At 38.0% G+C, this 19,128-nt stretch overlaps 1 protein-coding gene across 4 annotated transcripts in view; it reads right to left on the bottom strand.

Annotated features, from left to right (window-relative positions):
* Window positions 1-19,128, bottom strand: part of CD109 (CD109 molecule) — an 83,788-nt gene that overhangs the window by 9,392 nt on the left and 55,268 nt on the right. For all 4 annotated transcript variants that reach the window (XM_074895912.1, XM_074895914.1, XM_074895913.1 and 1 more), the window contains 7 exons: window positions 18,839-19,004; window positions 17,506-17,696; window positions 13,386-13,541; window positions 13,236-13,301; window positions 6,058-6,194; window positions 1,783-1,939; window positions 1,242-1,344 (listed from right to left, as the gene is read on the bottom strand). In XM_074895912.1, the coding sequence (XP_074752013.1) occupies window positions 1,242-1,344; window positions 1,783-1,939; window positions 6,058-6,194; window positions 13,236-13,301; window positions 13,386-13,541; window positions 17,506-17,696; window positions 18,839-19,004 (976 nt within the window). The remainder of the gene's footprint in view (window positions 1-1,241; window positions 1,345-1,782; window positions 1,940-6,057; window positions 6,195-13,235; window positions 13,302-13,385; window positions 13,542-17,505; window positions 17,697-18,838; window positions 19,005-19,128) is intronic.

Below are 19,128 nucleotides of genomic sequence, written 5' to 3'. Positions count from 1 at the left end.
ATGAACTTCTGAGAACTGACCAACAAATTAGCTTCACAAAGAAAGCATTTTAAAGGGATGCACTAAACTCTGTTGCAGACCTTGTCCATAGTCCTTAAGGATATTAATTCATATCTTGAAATGAATACTGATTTATTGAGAATGTATTGATACTAAATGTATTTAAATAGAATGAAGATATTTACACGTGCATTTATATGTGACTTTTTAATATAGGTATTCATTTGCCTATCCAACAGCATTCTTATAAAAGACTAGATCCTGAGCTCTTCTCCTAGGAATTGAAGCATGTGGAAATTAATTTTGGCCATAGATTCTAAGGGTTATGTGTCTGTCTCAAATAAAAATTGCTCTAATTTGTTAAGCCACTAGGCCTTAAAACATGCTTTAGGTTAATGGACATTGTAGTTATATTTGCTAATTTCCTATTTTAGTTTAAAATTCTGTGACTGAACAAATACTTCAGCCCACATAGAGTAAATGTGATCTTCATCTATCTAAAGTAGTACGCATCATAGCATATTTGGTTGTCTCTTGTCTTGTGCTAAAACCAACCAACATGAAGAAAATTGCCTATCCAATTTTTTTATGCCTTATCTCAACTAAACCCAAATCCTTAATAATGTTTCAGCTAGCTGCTGTAATGAAAACCTAATATCTTCTCCAGCAGCTTGTAATCTTTCTTCATTTTTCATTTTGCCCAAAAGCTTTGTACATTGCTGCCTTTCTCTAAAACACACTCTACACATACATAAAAAAAAAAAAAAAAACCTAAATCAAAAAACTTTGAAACTGTTTTTCCCTTCTTTACATAACTATAGAAATCAAACCACTGGCATGTTCTCCAGTGAAGGAGTTTAAACAAGAAACAGATGGAAAAGCTACTTGAAAGATAATCATTAACTTGGTAAGCGAACCACAGTGAAGTTCCTGCTTCATTTTGGTAGTTTTTGAGAACACATTGGACCAGACTGAAGCCAATTTATACCAGCTGACAATTAAGTTATAATGACTCACACCAGCTGAGGAACCAGCCCATTAGAACAGTAAAATGTATATATGGGAAAACACCACTATTTGCTTGAAAATTTGGCATGTCAATGTCTAAAAAGTCTGCAATTCAATTAAAAAAATTAAATTTCAGTTTGATGTTGTTTTCAATAAAATTTGTGCTACCTGAAAATAAACTTTCTTTAAAACTTTGGAATCACTGAGATCCATTTGGAATGACTGACACTTACTAGGTTCATAGTAATCCACTATAGTCACTGAAGCATCTTGGATATTTGCCACTTTGAAGTCTCTCACAGCCGGAATATCCACACAAACCTGTGTTTCATTTAGCTAGAAAAACAGAAGAGAAACATCCTGAGAACCCTGGTGATGGTGCTTTCATGAAAGAGGTAAGGACTTCTAGCTCAGCGGTAGTCCACTTCATTTCTGAAGACTTGGAGTCAGGATGCATATAAAGATGCTTATCTCATTTGTAGTCATTTTGGCCAAACTACAGACTTCTTGAAATGTCTGCCTTCTTTTATATATATATATATTTTTTATTTTTTTTTAAGAGGCCTAGTCTAAAAACCCCTTACAAATATAACTGAGTTGTACCTATCTAATCAGTCCCAGTAAAAAACAGTTGAACGGTTAATTCATTGTGAACAGCAGATGTTGATTTCCCCAAAAAATACAATCATAACGTCTTTCCAAATTTAAACCAAACAATGGCAGACTCAAGATTAACATCGCTACAAACACATTTCTTTGTTATTTTCAACTTACAGAGTCTAAGTATAGGTTGACTTTTCCATTGTCCCTTTCCATCTTCTTAACTGTATTGTCTAAAGGAATGAAATCCGGTGACACAGAGAAACCACTGAGTAAGCCAACCTCCATGAGGACCATACCACTACTGGGAGCTGTGCCAGAACCCAAGTACCTTTTCAAAACACAGAAACAAAGAAACTTTTAGTATAAATACAGTAGTCCACTCTCCAAGAAACTGTTTGGTTATTAAATCCCAACTACAGAAGCAATAATGCTTAAGAATACTTAAACAAATAGAACAAAATGCTGACAAGAAAATTCCTAATGATAAAGAGATAATTGATTGATTTCTCTATTACTCTGCCTGATAATTACAACTGCATATGCAAAAGCTAGTTTAGCACTGAGAAAACTACAGCACAGAAATCATATGAGAGACTTCACTGACACCACTAGGAGCTTTCCATTGGCATCTATAAGTGCAGGTTTACATCACAAACACACAGGAAATATTTTAAACACATTTCAAAAGAAGTAATTAAGAAACCGCTGTAGGAACTCTTGAACAGAAATATACAATAGTTTCTCTTACAGATGCATTGGTTTGCTTCTGTGCATTTTTGGAGGGTGAGATAACGGCATACATCAAAAAAAGTCTCTCAAACCTTTTCATATTTCCTTCATAGAGACTGATGGTTCCATTAACAAAGTTATCAGATTATTTCTCAAAGTTCCAGTTCTAAAATGCATCACCACATTATTCATCCAGTTTTGGAAAAAGAAGTAAGTTGAGTTCCTTCTTTTTTCCTAAATAATGCTTATTATTACATTTTCTTCCAATGTGAGAATCAGATGCTGGACTAAAAAGCTTTGTTCTGTTGAGCAAGCCTTACATACTATGGCGCACAACAGAACTATCAAAATACATTTGTAGTGTTTTGTGCTACAAGTGATTCCTAAATGACCTGCAAAAGATTGTATTGCTCTAAATAAAGCAGGTGGCAGAAGAGTTTCCCCCCACTTGGCATGGAGGGTAAATGATTATTGTTGAATAGAAGTGTCTCCAATCCTCATTTTGAAGGCCTGACAGTAGTTGAAAGTAATTGAATAAAACTATTTCTTTGTAGAGCTGGATGGTTTAAAAAAAGGGAAGACTTGCTTTCAAAGCAATGCTGTTAAGCCTGGCAGCATGGTTGATTGAATACAGATATGACTTTGAAAGAAATACAGCACAACTGCTGACTTCAGTTGGCTCATGAGATTAGAAACAAATGAAACCATCTGTTGGATGATGTGCTGTGCCAAAGTAGCTGCTATTGAAAACAAATAACTGAATTGGAACTGGATGTAATTATTTCTGCATAATTACCAATAAGAGGGGAGGAAAATAACCAAGCTGTCTGGCCAGCCTGGGGTGCTACCAAAATACCAATGGGTAACCAAACCAGCTTGGTATTGTCAAGTGAATATGATATATCCCTAGAAGTTATGAGGATCTGGCTCTCAGCAAAGAAAAGGACAGCACTGTGGGTGGCTCCTGGTATCATCTCTTCACATCATGATCTCTTAGAAAAAAAAAAAAAAAAGGAATCACCATGCAAGGAGAATAACCAGTAAGAGAAAGAAAGAAAACTTGAAACTTGAACTTGAAAAAACTGAGAATGTTTTGAGTTGATTTTTACATTTCAGCAGTCCAGCAATATGAGATCTATGTGAGACCGTCTCATAGATGACACCAAGAGGAGAAAACACCAAGCTAGTGTAGGCAGAAAGCATAAACAAGAGTGAGTAGAAACATCAGCAATCAGTTTCCCATGCCTGAAAATGGCACACAGGCAACAAGACTGACTAGAGAAGAAACTGGCAGTCCTGTGAGTTAGCTCCTCTAACCAAGAATCCATTTAATTTGAATGAGACATTATCTGCTCCAGTTGAGATGACCATGGCCAATCACTATCATGCTTGGTTGAAAGAAGGTAGAATATTCTGCAGATTAGAGAAAGAAAAAAATTCCAAAACTTCAGCCTCCATTACCCAACTATACATACTCACAGCTAGCTAAACTCATTAAGATTTCAACAGTCTTTCTGTATTTGTTTACTTTGCTCTCTCTACCATGAAGCCACATCGTGTTGTAAAGATTATAAATAAGACGGTCTTTAAACTTATTCAGGAATTTAATATAGATAATGCATATATTATACACAATATAGAGAGAAAAAAAAAAAAAAAAAAAAGAGGATGACTAGTCTATCAAGCCAAGCAACCAGAGATGGTCTCAGCCTAAAGAACACAGACTTCCTAGAACTTATACCAATCCACTTTCCGTGATAAGTGTTGATGGATCTTAATGTTTAAAATATTCTGCTGGGTCAGTTTTATGCCACTAGACTTTCTCCTATCCTTTGAACGCTTCACAATTAAAACATCATCACCCTAGAGCCTTCCCAGAAAGATGGAGCCCTTCCTGTCTGTATTCCTGAGCCAAAGGTCTTAGCTAGAAAATCAGAATGCTTAGACAAGTTATCCCAGACCCATCATGTAAGCTCTTTACATGTCAGGAGTTTGTGCTAGAGTTTAGAAAGCTGTTGACACTTCATAGAAAACTTTAAAAAAGAACAAGTCCATACTATTTCAAGAGCTCTCATGTCCCTGCCCACCATCTGTATCACTGAATTGGTTACCAGAAACACATAAAAACAAGGTTGTGGCTTTGTGCCTGCTGGCTATTTTCCAAATTAAATGAATCCTCTCTGTACTGAAATCTTATTCACTGTATCTGATTACTTGTATGATGGTGTCACCTAGAGGCTCTATCTCCTGTCACAGCTCCCTTGTGGTAGGCAGAGCATAACAGTTCTAGGCATACAGTGTTTAAATAAATAACAAAATGAAGATGTGGAGGAAAGGAATGCAAGAGTAATCACAGTGGATCAGGTGGTATTTTGCAAATCTTGCATTTACAAGGAAGCCATTATAATGTCACAAGAAGAAAACAGTGTTTCTAGAGGAAGTATTCACAAACAAATGAAATCCTAAAATACAAACGATGTTGTCATCTCGACATCCTTGTAGATAATAAAAGGTATAAGATAAAAACCATAGATACAACATCCTATAGGGTTTTCTGTAAAACATGCAGTGTTCTTTATCTACAATAAGAAGTGCATACAAAAGAAACTGCCAGAGAACAAACATCTTCACATATTTCTTTTAAATACATGTATAAACACTTCCACAGCAGCAGAAATGAGGCAGCAAAGCAGTCAAAGAAACAACTTGGTTTAATGACTGGCTGACCTAAGAATATGCAATACAACTATTTAATGTCCCCTGTTCTCATCAGATCCAAATTCTATCCAGGTAACATCTGGTGGCTGTTCTGTGGCCTCTGACATGATAGTTCAGCAGTCTCAGCTCAGTTTTTAGTATGTGTTTACCAAACAAGAAACACCATCCCAGATGCATCCCCTCCTCCCTTATTCAACAGAAAGAATAGAATCAGCCTGGCTGGAAAAACTCATCACCTCTTTCAACTCTAGAATGATGCTTACATTATATTACATTACCAAATTCGTAACTATAAGACATATTGGTAAATGAAAGACCACAGATACTTGCACAATAAGACAAAACCCCAGTTGAATTTATCATTACGTAAACATGGATTTTGACTCCTGCCAAAATTGTTTTGAGCAAAGTTTATTAATAGAGATGAGAAAAGAATGATTACTTCTATTTCATGGTGTTTTCAGCACTTCAGAACTTCCTTCCCTCTTTACAAAAAAAAGAAGTATCCACTTCTAGATCAAAAGCAAAGCATTCTGTTCATGAAAGGTAAGAGTAATGGGCAGCTGTCACAGTCTGCTACTAGAAGTTAGAAATTGGAAGACGGTGGTTCAATTTTCAAGTCTGTCCACAATCCTCCATTTAGCTAAGAAGCACTTTCACCAAAGAAGCCTTTGAGTTTTTACTTGTATTTCACACAGACACTTCCATATACCTCTAACATTTAGGGTGCCACCATCTTTATGCATACTAGTAAAAAAATAGCACCTGGCCAGCAACAATTTTGCACAAAAGACCTATCACTCTATTGATTTAAGAATTGCTTCTTAGTTTAACTACTGCTGTTTTTACAAAGTAATTATTTTATTCTCGTTAGTTATACATTTATAACCCCTACATTAGTAAATCCACACAAACACATGGATAATTTAGATAATTTTAAATAATTTAAAAGCTGTATAGACAAAGAGGTGTATGAGATGCTCCAACTAAATTACCTACCTTGTGCACACATTCAGGGTCAAATGGTTTTTATCGTCTTTGTCATCTTTTACATCAACATTCAAGTCAAAGGCTTCTTGTTTCCGGACAGATCTGAGCATCTGATCACTGTGTTTTGTGTTGTAAATAACATTAAGCTGTGGATTGCAAGTAGAGACATTAGGTGACGTATGTAAAGCAAACCTGTGTGGTTAAAACACCAAGTTTCTAACAGTGTAACACCAGAGGAGTGCTCACATAAGACAGGATACATGGCCTTGTATGGGACAGCTGGACACTTGCGATTCATAAGAATTCTCTGACAGAAATATCCTTTCTGAACACTTTGCAATGCAGCAGAACCGATGCAATTAACAGGACACAACTGAGGTAAACACAGGGGAGCTCTAGGACAACCTGCAGCTTTCTCCCTAGTTGTTGTCTGGTGGTTTATAATGTATGCAGTTAATTCCTGACAGCATGAAATGGGATGAATAAAGAAAACTTCAAAGACTGACACCCACTGGGTTAAAAGAGACAGGCTATATATGAAAGCAGAGCAAGAGCAAATACATAATGTATATACAGAATTTGTCTTCAGTCTTCATGTCACAGCATTCATACACTCAAAACAGATGAGGAATAGCATGTTACTCCAAACTCAGAACAAGAGAGTTTTCTTGAAGCTAAGTAGTTTCATCATCTGGTTCATCTGTGCAAAGACAAAGCTACAGTCTTCAGTCTGCCTCAAGGACAGAGCTCTTTTCCCTTCTTCACAACAACTGCCAAGCTCTGCTAAGTGAGCCAAGTAAGGAAGTATGACAGGATGTCCAGTGCAGGACAGTAACATTAACAGAAAATAAGCTCATCTGTTAGGCACAGCTTGAAGAGTTCCCAGTTCTTCTAGTGTAGACATGTATAAGATGCTTGAAACAGTGATAGAAGAGTGGTAAAACCAGAAGCCCTTAAAAAAAGGTCTGAATAATTAGGAGGTAGCCTGATTACCTCAATGTCCTATAAAATTACCAATACAAACAGCCAAAGGAGAAATGCTGGAGCTGGAATTGAGCAACCAGTGAGTACTCTCATGTTATCAGCCATGAGAGAAAATTATGCAGTAAAAAAACAGGCTGTCCTGCCTACAGAATTGAACTTGAGGAGGTAAAGAAACAACTGAATCATTACCTGCAGTGTTTCTTTAAAACTGCCTTAGTATCAGACTGGAGGATGACAAGTGTGACAGCAATTTTTTAAAGAGTACTGGCATCTAGAAAATTGTGATTATCAAGTAAACTCTGTATCTGTACCAGAAAACATGATAAAAACTATAATAAATAGTCAAATTAATGAACAAATGAGTAAATATAACACATTGGAGAATAGCCTGTTGCTATAAACCCACCAGCTACCTGGTAAAAAAAAACATGGACAGTGTTGCTCTGTCTAATGTAAGCTACTTGTTTGTTAAATTGGCATGTAGCTGGTTAGGAATATTACTAGCCAAAGGTACCAGAACAAAAGAATGTGCCAAGCGATAAAGGGCTGTTAAGACAGGAAGACAGGGTGGGAATGAATGTTCAAACATGGAAGGAGTGGAGTCCTAAAGTAATCTGTGCTGGGTGACCACCATTAAACATACCCATACACAGCGTAGAAAACAGAGTGAATCCTGATGTGATAAAGTTTGCTGATGATACTAATTTCTTTGAGGTAGCAAAGAGTTTCAGAACGAAAGAATTTTTATGAACGTAACAATGGGGTTTGAACTGATTACTACCAGTTTATGACTTAACAAATGGTAAACTAGATGAAAATTCAGCCATAAACAAGTAAATTGGAAGAAGGACACTGTAAAGGTCCACAGAATAATGACTTGCATGGGAAAGATGAATAGGAAACAATTTTTCATGCAATTAAAGATTAAATTGTGGAATTTCTTCCCACAAGATGCTGCAGATACTAAACTGTATAAGCGTTCAATGGCAAAATAGACAACTTAATGGAATCAAAATTTTCTAAACCCACAGAAACTATCTCCAGCTGAAGATCTTGAATAATACATGATAGGACGTGGAAGACAGTCAGGTAATTACTTGCATTTATCTTCTTACAGTCTCTCCTGAGCATCAACCTCTGGCTGTTGTGGAAGACAAGAACACTGGGCTAGACTGAGGTTTGCTCTGACCCAACACAGTCCCTCTTATGCCTTCTCTCCAAATAGAAAATCTAGGGGGGCAGATTCAAGAGAAGAAAGGGGTAGTGATTCTTCATGCAATGCACCATTAGCTGCAGAACTACCTGCTGCAAGAAAATGTAGTTGTTAAAAGATCAGAAATATTTTAGAAGTTACATATTTACGGAAGAAAAAAAATTATCAAGACACTATCTACCAAGTCAGAGAGAGCACAGAGAGATGACCTGTGGATTAGGAATGCCCTGTGCTGCAAATTGGCGAAGGGCAAGAGGCTATACGAGCAACATATCACTTTGTGCTTGCCCTATTCCACTAGCCTTCATTGGTCATCCTCTCTCTACTGATCATTATGGGATACAGGATCATGAATTATATCAGTTGCCCCAGTACATCTGCTCCAGCACACTCGTGTACTTATACCAAATAAAAGAGACCAAAAATGAAATTTAACTTGAGGAAAAATTCTAAGATGCTTCAGACTTTTAACAACCAATGCAATGTTGATGGTCACTGCAAAATCCTGGCACAAACGGGGCATCACCTCTGATAGAGGACAAGAGAATGTGTTGCTGACTCAGCACTTCAGTGTAATGAATCAGAAGCTCAACTTTCAAAGCCCCAGAATGACAGAATCAAATACAAGAATCTAAGAAAATATTTATTATCAAAGAATACTTGACATCATTTGGCAAAACAGACATTTTCACCAACAACAGAACAGGAAGTTTACATACAGTTTTCACATACAAACTAATAATCATTATCTGCTCCTTTAGTCATCGAGATAAAACACATGGCAGGGCAGGGGGGAATCATCTTTGATTTTGGTAAAAAAAAAAATCATCAGAAAGTGGCTCAAATAACTCCCTTTGCATGAGCCAAACATGCACTTTGGAAAAGGGAATGAAGAGTGCTTCTGGAAAATCACAGACCCTTCACAACAGTTTCTGGCAGCAAATGGAAAACTGTCAGTCCAAACTGAAAGTTATGATGGGGGTTGTCCAGGTTATAGGTAAGGAAGTCAGTCATAGTCTAGCAAGTCTGTGCAAACATAGGAGTCTTTAATGTCTGATTTTTGCTTCTGCTGCTATGTCTCTCACTGCTTGATATGAAAGTTATGCTCTTTCTTTCAATCTACACACGTGATTCCTGTTGCCCTGCACTACACTGCTGAATTTAGTATGCTGTGTGAGTCCAAAACCAATTCTGTACAGGCACTCGGGACAGCCATGGTGCAACAGTGAAGATTTATTCTGTACAACTGCTCTGCAGGAGAAGACAGTACCACGGATAAAGCCAATCTAGAAAGCATGCCAGTTAAAGGCATGCAGAAAGTTTGGTAAAGACAAGCTGGAGGTGACTCAATGATCTGTCATCACAGAAACAAAACTGTTTTAACTTTTGCCAGAAAAAGCTAATGAATGGGAATTTACTGCCAAAGCAGGATGTCTGAAACCACATACCGAACAGGTCAATCAGCTAGTATTTTCATGGAATAAGTTATCGCTGTTATGGTCTGGCTTTCCTTTCCTTATTTCTCATGAAAATGAAGGAAAAATCTTTTTCACAACACAGTTTAATTAAAGCCTCCTTCTTCATACACTCTTACTTTGGGGACAGAAGGCTATTATAGAGAAACTAGTATTAAATCAACAAAACAAGCAACTGCATTTCTTCTTAACCCTTTTAAGAAGCAGCAGCCAAAGGTAAAGGCAGAACTGGTCCAGTCTTGTCATACTGCAGCAGTTCTGGTGAGAAGCCCAAGAAGAGAAAACTAATCTGCATGAGAGAGATGCTTGTAACAGTATCTGACCCAATCAACTGCACTACATTTCAAAAACCATGACTTTATAATGCCCTAACCAGTGCCTCCTTCCCTACCCTTTTTGCTTTGCAACTAGCAGCACAAGTGTGCTTGATTGAGGGCATGAATTCAATGAAATCATCTCCAATATTTTTCTGTCCTTTTTTGACTGCTATCTATTCAAACTGTAACAGAAAAATATGCGTGCATTTCATGGTGTACCTTTTTCAGTACCATCACGTGGAATAACACTCAGTCTCCTGCCTAAGTCTAGTAAAAATACACTGAGTAGAAAAAATGGTCAGTGCTTTTCAGTAACAATAGGTGATTATCAGCTTTTTTCTCACTCCCCCTCTATACATGACCGGGACATCAAGGAGATCTTGTTCATCTATCCACTTTGCCCATACCCATTCTCCTTGAGCCTGCCCCATCCTCCCCCCTTGTTGCTAGTCCTGGATTTCAGTGGCATTCTCCTTTCTTCTAGAAGGCATGGGTGACGCCAAATTTCTGAGGCATTTGCCAAGCCCGGTTCATAGTGGTTCCAGACAGCAGCAAGGTGTTTCTGCCAGCACTTTCAGCAGGCCACTTAGGGAAGATCGCTTCTTCAACTCCTTTCTCTAGACAGTGCCTTTCATATACTCTTTCCTCTTGCAGTCAGTGTCTTAGGTATGTGCCCACCTAATGAAGGAATGAACTAGGAGACTTTGTTGACAGCAGAACCACAAAGCTAAAAGTGTCTACTTTTGAATTATACTATCCAAACTAAATACATTTTATGAGATCCTGCAGGGTCAAGAGTGAATGCACTGCCAACTTGCACACACAGACAGCAAGGTTTCACAAAAAAATAAGGTTTTTTTATTTAAGAATCCATTCTGTTGGGAAAGCAGCCTTTTCCATTCGTGGACCAAATCTTGTGTTTTGTGATATTTAAATGAATTACTGTTTTGACATGCTACATTTGGCCAGAAAGTCAAATCCCAGAACAGTGAATCTCACCACTGTACTTTGGCGGGCCTAAGACAATGAAACCCAGCTGAAAAAATGTGATCACGATGTCATATGCTATCTGATTTATTAAATGCGACCCAGATCTAGCTTGTGTCTGGGAAAAAGAAATCTCATTCAAATGGCATTAGTGCTCTTTCTTTTAGAAGATCAGACCTGCCAAAGGAAGCAGAAGGAAAGAACTGATCCCAGCAAAGAAAAGGTTTTGGAGAAGTTACTCCAGTGTGTTAAGTACAGTATTTTGACACAAGCCACAGCATCTCTGACTCAAGGCTGCAGGAAAAAAAGCAACAGCACAGTGACCTAAATGAAGAAGATAATCTGGCGTTGGTTCCTGAACACCAGTTACTTGGGAGCCCATTTGCATGTTCATATAACAAACCAGAACTTAAAGCATGGTGCTATACACCCCCAAGGAGCCCTTTAACCATGGAGTCAGCTACTGGTTATTCTGGGTAGAAGACTTCTGCTCAGTCTTCACAGACACACTGATTTGGATGTGAAATTTTTCTGCTGGCAAGAAATTAACTGGAACCAATGTGCTTCCACAAAAGGCATTCATTTCATCAAATCAGCGTCTTCCAGCAAGAAACAATTTGCTGAAAAGTTTTTGATCAACTCGCTTAAGAAATTAGTTGACTAATATCAGGGAGTATTTCTCAACAATGATTAAGGTTAAGTAGTCTTTAACTGTTCTGGAGCCCCACTTTGTTACATTCCACATACACACACACGCGCTGAAACCACAGATGTGTGAACACAGTACTGCTGAGATGTTCATTTCTATCTTGGCCTGCAGGTCTGAATCTAAGTTATGCTCTGAAACTTTTGAACTTTGCTGTAAACTTCATTTGCACTTCTGGGAATTAATAAGCCCTGGACATGATTTATGGCACTGTGGGTTTTGCAGAATGGTGCTGAATGAATGAGGTGTATCTCTAGCTGCTGTTCACTGCTGAGAGGCAACTGTGAAGGTTTCTTTGTAAAGGTCTTTTATCCAAAAGTGTATTTACCAACCATCACCATGCTCTTCTGTTTCCCAGATGCATAAAAACACTGAAGTGAAGGTCAGGTTGAAACGATCTTGAGATCAAATCTGATCTGGCATAAAATTTCAAGACGATTAAAGGCAGCCTATGTTCAGTTTTCCCAAGTACAACTAGAAAGACTCTAGTAGAAAACTGGTTTTGTGATACACTCAGCAATTACAAGTTTATCTATATACTTCCAGTAAAATGAGTCTGCCATACTCAGAGACTAATATTTCTGTTTTATCTGTATCTATTCAAAGGTATTCTCTTTCACCTGTGTGGTTCTAAGCCACTATCATGGACAGGACAGCAGGGAAGAAAGACCCATTAGTGGTCATATCAAATCAGATCCAATACTGTCTTTTTCTCATATGGTATTTCTCATAGGACTAGGGAAAACCTTGAAGGTGGAAATTCTTTGTAATATAATCTCTGTTATGGAGGAAGAGCAAGCAGCTGAAAAGGCTATTTACAGTTTGCTAGTTCTAAATAGTATGAGCTGATCCCAGCTTAATCTGTTTAAATATAGTAAAGATGTTCGAATTTATACTACTGAAACACAGTCTTCCACAGGACAGGCAGAGAGGGGATCACTATACCTCCTTCCATTCTTTGCCATGCTCCTACTTTTGGCTGAAGCTAAGCATCTATTACTGTTGGCAGTATGCAGAATCGTTTGACTCTGTCTTTCATGCTCTTTCAGAACAGTGTAAAAATTGCTGGAGAACCTGGCCATTCTAAATCTTGTTCTGTACTGATCTGTGCCTTCCCAATGAGGCAGTTCAGCCGGGTCCACATGGCTTTTTTAATCTGACCTTTGTGCCTGCCAATGTATCACTGCAGTTTTTTGTCTTGCAAGCGGACGCTGCATTTCTGCAGGAGGACAGGGCTGTGTCAATATGGCTCTGGACCATGGAAGTGCCCCAAAACTGTTAATCATCCAGCAGTACTCAAAAGGCCGGGCCATAGGACAATAAATGACCACATGGATACGTCCATTCATACAGTATTTGGTTCACAGCATTCTTCAATTAGTAAAGTGCTTTGGTACTCATTGATCTTTCAAAAGGTTGTTCTTATTAACATGTTTTAGAAAGCTTCCAAAATATACCTTCTTTATAGAAAGAATATCTTTAGCAATAACAACTGCATTGTGTACCTGAAAGACAGCAAATCCTGTTCCCTCCGCTGCCACTGTAATGGTCATTGGTTGTGCAGGGGCAATCTGGAAGAAAGATGAGTAAAACAGTATTTTCAAAGTACTTTCAGTCAGCAGACTTTATGAAGTATTCCTTGCTTTCAACAGTACCTCCTTGGTCTGAAGCAGAAAACGGTTTTGAGTATCAATTGAAAATGTTTCTGGCGTTTTCAGAGAAGGTGCTGTCACTGTTACATCCATTTCTGTTTTGCTTGTAGTAGTGAGAGCTGCAAATAGACTCAAGGCTTGCAGAGCCACCACTGTGTCCTGTTGAGAGAAACAAATCCTTCTGTATTAAACAGAAGAAGCCTGCGTACTGAACTACCTGTGTACAGGCCATTCCTTGGGGAGCTCACAGTCCCTGCATTGTCCCATTTGTTGATTATGCTGGAGCCTTCAGGCAGCCACTTCCATATCTCCATTGGGATTCCACTGGCAAGAAGGATCCCAGCACAGAAGAGCGATGGCAGCACAGGACAAGAAGTTAGGTACTGTGACATGCAATGGAGAATGAGGTGGGAGCCAGCTAAAGAAGTTTTCCTCTTGTGGAAGACCTGACACACTGGTAGACACAACAGTCAGAACCACACAGCACATCGACAGTGAAGAAAAAGCCAATGAGGAAAGTAATGATACTGCTACTTTCCAGATTTAGTGACTATGTGTTAAATAGTCAGTACTGCACAGGAGTTTTTCGGGGTACCTTGATCACCAAGGCAAAAGATACAGATCTGAATAACTATTAACATTCATGTAAAAAAAAAGTAATTAGTGTTTATCAGACCCCCAGCAAGAATTTCAAAGGGGTTCAGCTCAGTTTTTATACTCTATTTGATCAAAAGGTTTTGTGCAATTGTTTAACCACTGCAGAATATGCTTATCATACATTATCATATATGTATATATTTTATATATATAAATATAGATTGTTATATATATATATAAAATTGTCTTTTGTTTATCTTTATGTATGACTGTAGGCTTAGCTCTCCAGGTTTTGAACACAAGAGGCAGTTTCTGAACATTTGTTCCAGCAGAGTTTAGTGAATGAGAATTTTAACATCCACTATTTTCTGAGGAAAAAAAAAAAAAACAGTAAACAATCCTATGTCTCTAATGCTTTTCAGGGATTTTTGCTCTTCATGTAGTACGTTCTGCACTTATTTTTAACCAGTGACAGTGAAGGCGTTGGCCTTGCAGGCTTGGTATACAGAGGTGTTATATACATTCATAGGTCATTTCCAGTAACAAAATTCTAACATAACAGAACCTCATTAACTACAACATGGTGACTGTGCCATACCTTGAGGTACAAGTACGTACTGCCTATTCACTCTATCTGGTTAGAAACCACTCTCCTTCCCATGCTACATCCTTGTCTGAGATGATCTGCTTCACTGATCCAGAAAGATCAACTGATTAGCAACAGTGCCAAAGTTGCTGGTATGCTGAACCACTACGGCTGGGATCCAAACTCCATTGCTTAACATGGCGTGATAGAATAGATGCAACTAATGGACTACATGAAGATTTAACAGTGTGGAGTAAGGGGCAGACTTTTTCAGTAAGAGGCCAATATTTACTCTGAAAGAACATCCTCCATTACTCCTCTGCAGAAGACAGTGACAAAGCATCTAAATGAGGCTGTGCTCATTCAGACTACTCATATGTCAGTTTTTGATGAAGATTTATGGCTTGGAAGCCCAAAACTTCTTTCACAATGAACTGAATGAAACTACAGTGAGCTATCACATCTATATACCTGATCTATCTTATAGACCTAAGGAACTATAACATTTGATTGGAGAATATAACTTTCACAGAATCATCTAGGTTGGAAAAGATGTTGAATATCATCCAGTCCAACCCTTAACCTAACATTAACAGTTCCAAACTACACCATATCCCTCAGCGCTATATTGACCCGACTCTTAAACACCTCCAGGGATGGGGACTCCACCACTGCCCTGGGCAGCCCATTCCAATGTCTAATAACCCATTCCGGAAAGAAACACTTCCTGATATCCAGTCTAAACCTTCCCTGGCACAACTTGAGGCCATTACCTCCTGTCCTATTGCTTGTTACTTGGTTAAAGAGACTCATCCCCAGCTCTCTGCAACCTCCTTTCAGGGAGCTGTAGAGGGCGATGAGGTCTCCCCTCAGCCTCCTCTTCTCCAGACTAAACACCCCCAGTTCCCTCAGCCGCTCCTCTTACGACCTGTGCTCCAGACCCTGCACCAGCTTCGTTGCCCTTCTCTGGACACGCTCGAGTCATTCAATGTCCTTTTTGGAGTGAGGGGCCCAAAACTGAACACAGGAATCGAGGTGTGGCCTCACCAGACTTTAATCATCTGAAAGTAGAAATATGTCCAACCTTACTCAAGGTGTGGAAACCAAGGAATATCTTGAAGTGTCTTTTCCAAGTCCTTACAATTAGATTTCTTATATTTACATTTCTCACCCTAAATTCAGAGAGAATTCAGCACATCTAGAAATGCTATCTGCCATTGCTGAAGGTGACTTCAGAGCTCTTCCACATCTTAGGCTCAAATGACCCTCAGAAACACAGGTAAAAAATAAGAGGGCAAAGAATCACCTACAAGGAAGATAAACATTCCCCTTGGCATGCTCTAAAGCAGAAGGCATACCCAAGGCTTTTCACCAGAAAATGTTCACAGCTGAAGCACAAGGTGCAGGGCTCAGTACGACAATGCTTCATCCAACACACAACCTGAAAAGTTAGGGAATATGGTCTCAAGCCAGACTCATAGGCCTCTCTTGCCCAGCAACACAGGCTTTGCAGAATTTGCTACTCTTTCCTACCATTTAAATATACATTCATATATATGCTATTTTTTATGTATGAATTGCATTCCTTTCTCTATGAAATATATACATTTTATGCCCAAACATTAAAAGCATTATAAAGCAAAATATACTGATTGCAAATTTATAGTAAGTTATACCATGTATCTAAACTGCAGTGAGTTATCATACCCTAACTTACAAACATCACACATGCAACTGATTACTTTCCTCCCAATTGTTTAACAATATATTAAGTTTCTAATGTAATAAACTCATGGAAGGAAACAGTCCAAACATTTTTTTTTAAAGCAACCTTAGAAGTTAACAAAAAGTATGGGGTCATTTCCACAAATTAAAAAAGGCAACTAGAGAGACATTGGAGTAATTTTGAAATTCAAACAGTTTAGACTATGGAAGAACAAAAAGATTAAATTCATTTCTTAACTTCACCCTCAGGAGTAAATTGTAAACTTCTGGATTTACAAACTTTCAAGTAAAAATGGTTTCTGGAAAATAGAGCAAAGCTTTTTTAACTCACTTAGTGCTTCAGTCAGCCTCTTCAAATAATAAGCAAGAATTAACACATTAGGAAAATACTGAAACCTCGGGGGAACCAGACTGGTTCTTAAATTGCATTTTATTCAGTATAACTAATTTCTCTCAGATTAATACCAACAAACATTTGAAAATCATGGATAGCCTGTACAGCCTTGGTACCAAGCAGTATGATGAAATGTGACATTTTACTGTGACCAGCATTTGTAGTTAATTTAAAAGCTAGTTTAAACTAATGCAATCCAAAGTACTATATAAATTTTTTGGATGCCAGCACAGCTTACAAGATGTGGTTTCAATAACATGGAAACCTCCTGGAGATAATGAAGTTCTTCCAAATTTCATGGCTCATCAAAAATTTACGCAATAATGAGGACAAAGTACATTATTAAGTTAAGACCAACTGCCAACAGAGACACTAGGTTAGGCTGTTTCCCTAAAACCTACTCCCCCTTCTTATCTTAGTTAATAGCCTTTCAGGAGTTGGAGGGCCCACATATGGAAAGACTAGAAAGAGGTTTGATATTTATCATACTTGCTTGGAAAATCTGATTAATTATTTTTCCATGGGCATCACTTCTTCTTAATTTACGATTTTTTTGTTATGAATACTTTATATAATCTAGGTGACCCTCTAATTCTGTTTCTCATTATACTTGCCAAAATACTAAAACTGGTAGTCCAGGTTTAAGATGACAATATTTCAAAGAAAGCAAGCTTGCATGTAACCAAGGCTGTTACAGCAAAACAAAATTCAGTAAATATTATGTAAAAAAATAAATGGTCTTTTTTCTCTTTTTCTATTTTTTTAAAATATATGGTGCTCATTTAGAAAGTATAACAAAGCCCCTTGAGACAAGATGTTACCTGAGTAGATGAAAATCCCCCAAGGTGATTTCTTTGCTGACTTAACCATTTCATAATAGGGATCCCCTCTGTGAATCTGTCTTGATGAAAGTGTGAGAGCAGAGCATATGCTGCAAGTTCAATATCGATGGACCGTGGCTGCCATGAATCAGAAATTTCAGAAGCAGGGGTTATCCAGAAACGAAATTCTCCTGAAAAATGAACCAATAATAACTTCAGATCCACAGACTGAATTCTTTGGACTTTTGGGAAAGACTTAAGGGAAACCTCTTAATTAATGCTTACATATGGGATCTAGCAAGGTTCTTTAAAATTGTGTTAAAGTTTAGGCACGTGTTCCGTAAAAAACTGACTTAAGCACTTCCTCAGCAGTGGCTGAATCTAGATACGAAAAAATGCTGGAGTCCAAAGAGTCACTCCCACTGATTTCAGAACTTGACATCGATCCTTTTGTTGTGACTCCAAAGTGCTCACATAAAGGAGCCCTTGTGAAAAGGCCACATCATTGCTCGGGTGCTCCTTTCTCTTCAGGACTAGAGAAAGCACCTCAGGCAGCACGGCTGCTCACTAGGCTCATTCTCTCAGTCTAAAGACTTCCAAAACAGTAACTTCCTCCCTTCTCAAAAGTGACCGTCCAAAAGGCCTAACTCAGTAAACACAGAGGGACACCCAAGAGACTCCGTTTCTAGGCTACAACATGAATTCCTTCACATTTTTCAAGAGGATGTTTACTATTTTGAACCAAAAACTTCAGTTTCTTATACTCCATATGGTCTGTTCTTCCCCCAAAACAGGGAACAACTCCAGTCATGCTGAACTTGAAAGAGATTAAACATAATGAGATGAGTCCCTACAGAAAATGCAACAGACCTCTGTATTGTCTTACAGAAAGTCCAGTCTTTCAGCTCTTTATTCCGTCACTGATTTTAACTAATTGCCCCACACACACATCCTCCTGATGTATTCAAACCATTCTGGAATAGCTAACCTCATCCATCTCCATTAACCAGGCTGATCTTAAAAGTGCACATAACAACATGGGAAAACTGACAAGTAATGTTCTTCAACAGCACTGTGGTACTTGCATCAAGAGCACAGTAACTGAGACTGAAAGGCCTAGCTTTGTTGTGAATTGTCATTCATTTATGCACACTTCTCATTAAGGCTGTCTTGGAAGTTCTTAGCTTATTCTCTATATCATACTCAAACTAGATTTTAATTCAGAAGAAGGATTCTCTTCTCTAGTTCTATATGCAGATGTATTTATATGATAGGTATTTTTAAATATGACAAAAATCCATCTATACAACTGTATCAGATAGTTGTGCAATACCTTGGTGTTCTGCTCTCTGGTTCAGTATATTCAGTGCTTCCTTTGCTTTTGTACTTTTTGCCCAGGACAATGCATATGTCACAAGTGCCAAAGTGTAATTATCCGAAATGCCTTCTTCTAATTTATCTTCTAAAAAGTTTGTAGCACTCTTGATGACATAAGCATGCTGGAAAGGAAGATCATATTGAAGAATGTAGAGTGAATTAAATATATAATGAAATATTATAATTTAAAAGAAAAATTTGTACAGAAACATTACTATCACCAAACAACCACCAAGAAATACTGAA

This window comes from Athene noctua, chromosome 1, assembly GCF_965140245.1.
Source record: "Athene noctua chromosome 1, bAthNoc1.hap1.1, whole genome shotgun sequence".
Classification (NCBI taxonomy): Eukaryota; Metazoa; Chordata; class Aves; order Strigiformes; family Strigidae; genus Athene; species Athene noctua.
Note: the sequence above shows the minus strand (reverse complement) of the source record. Positions and strands in the feature narration are given on the sequence as shown.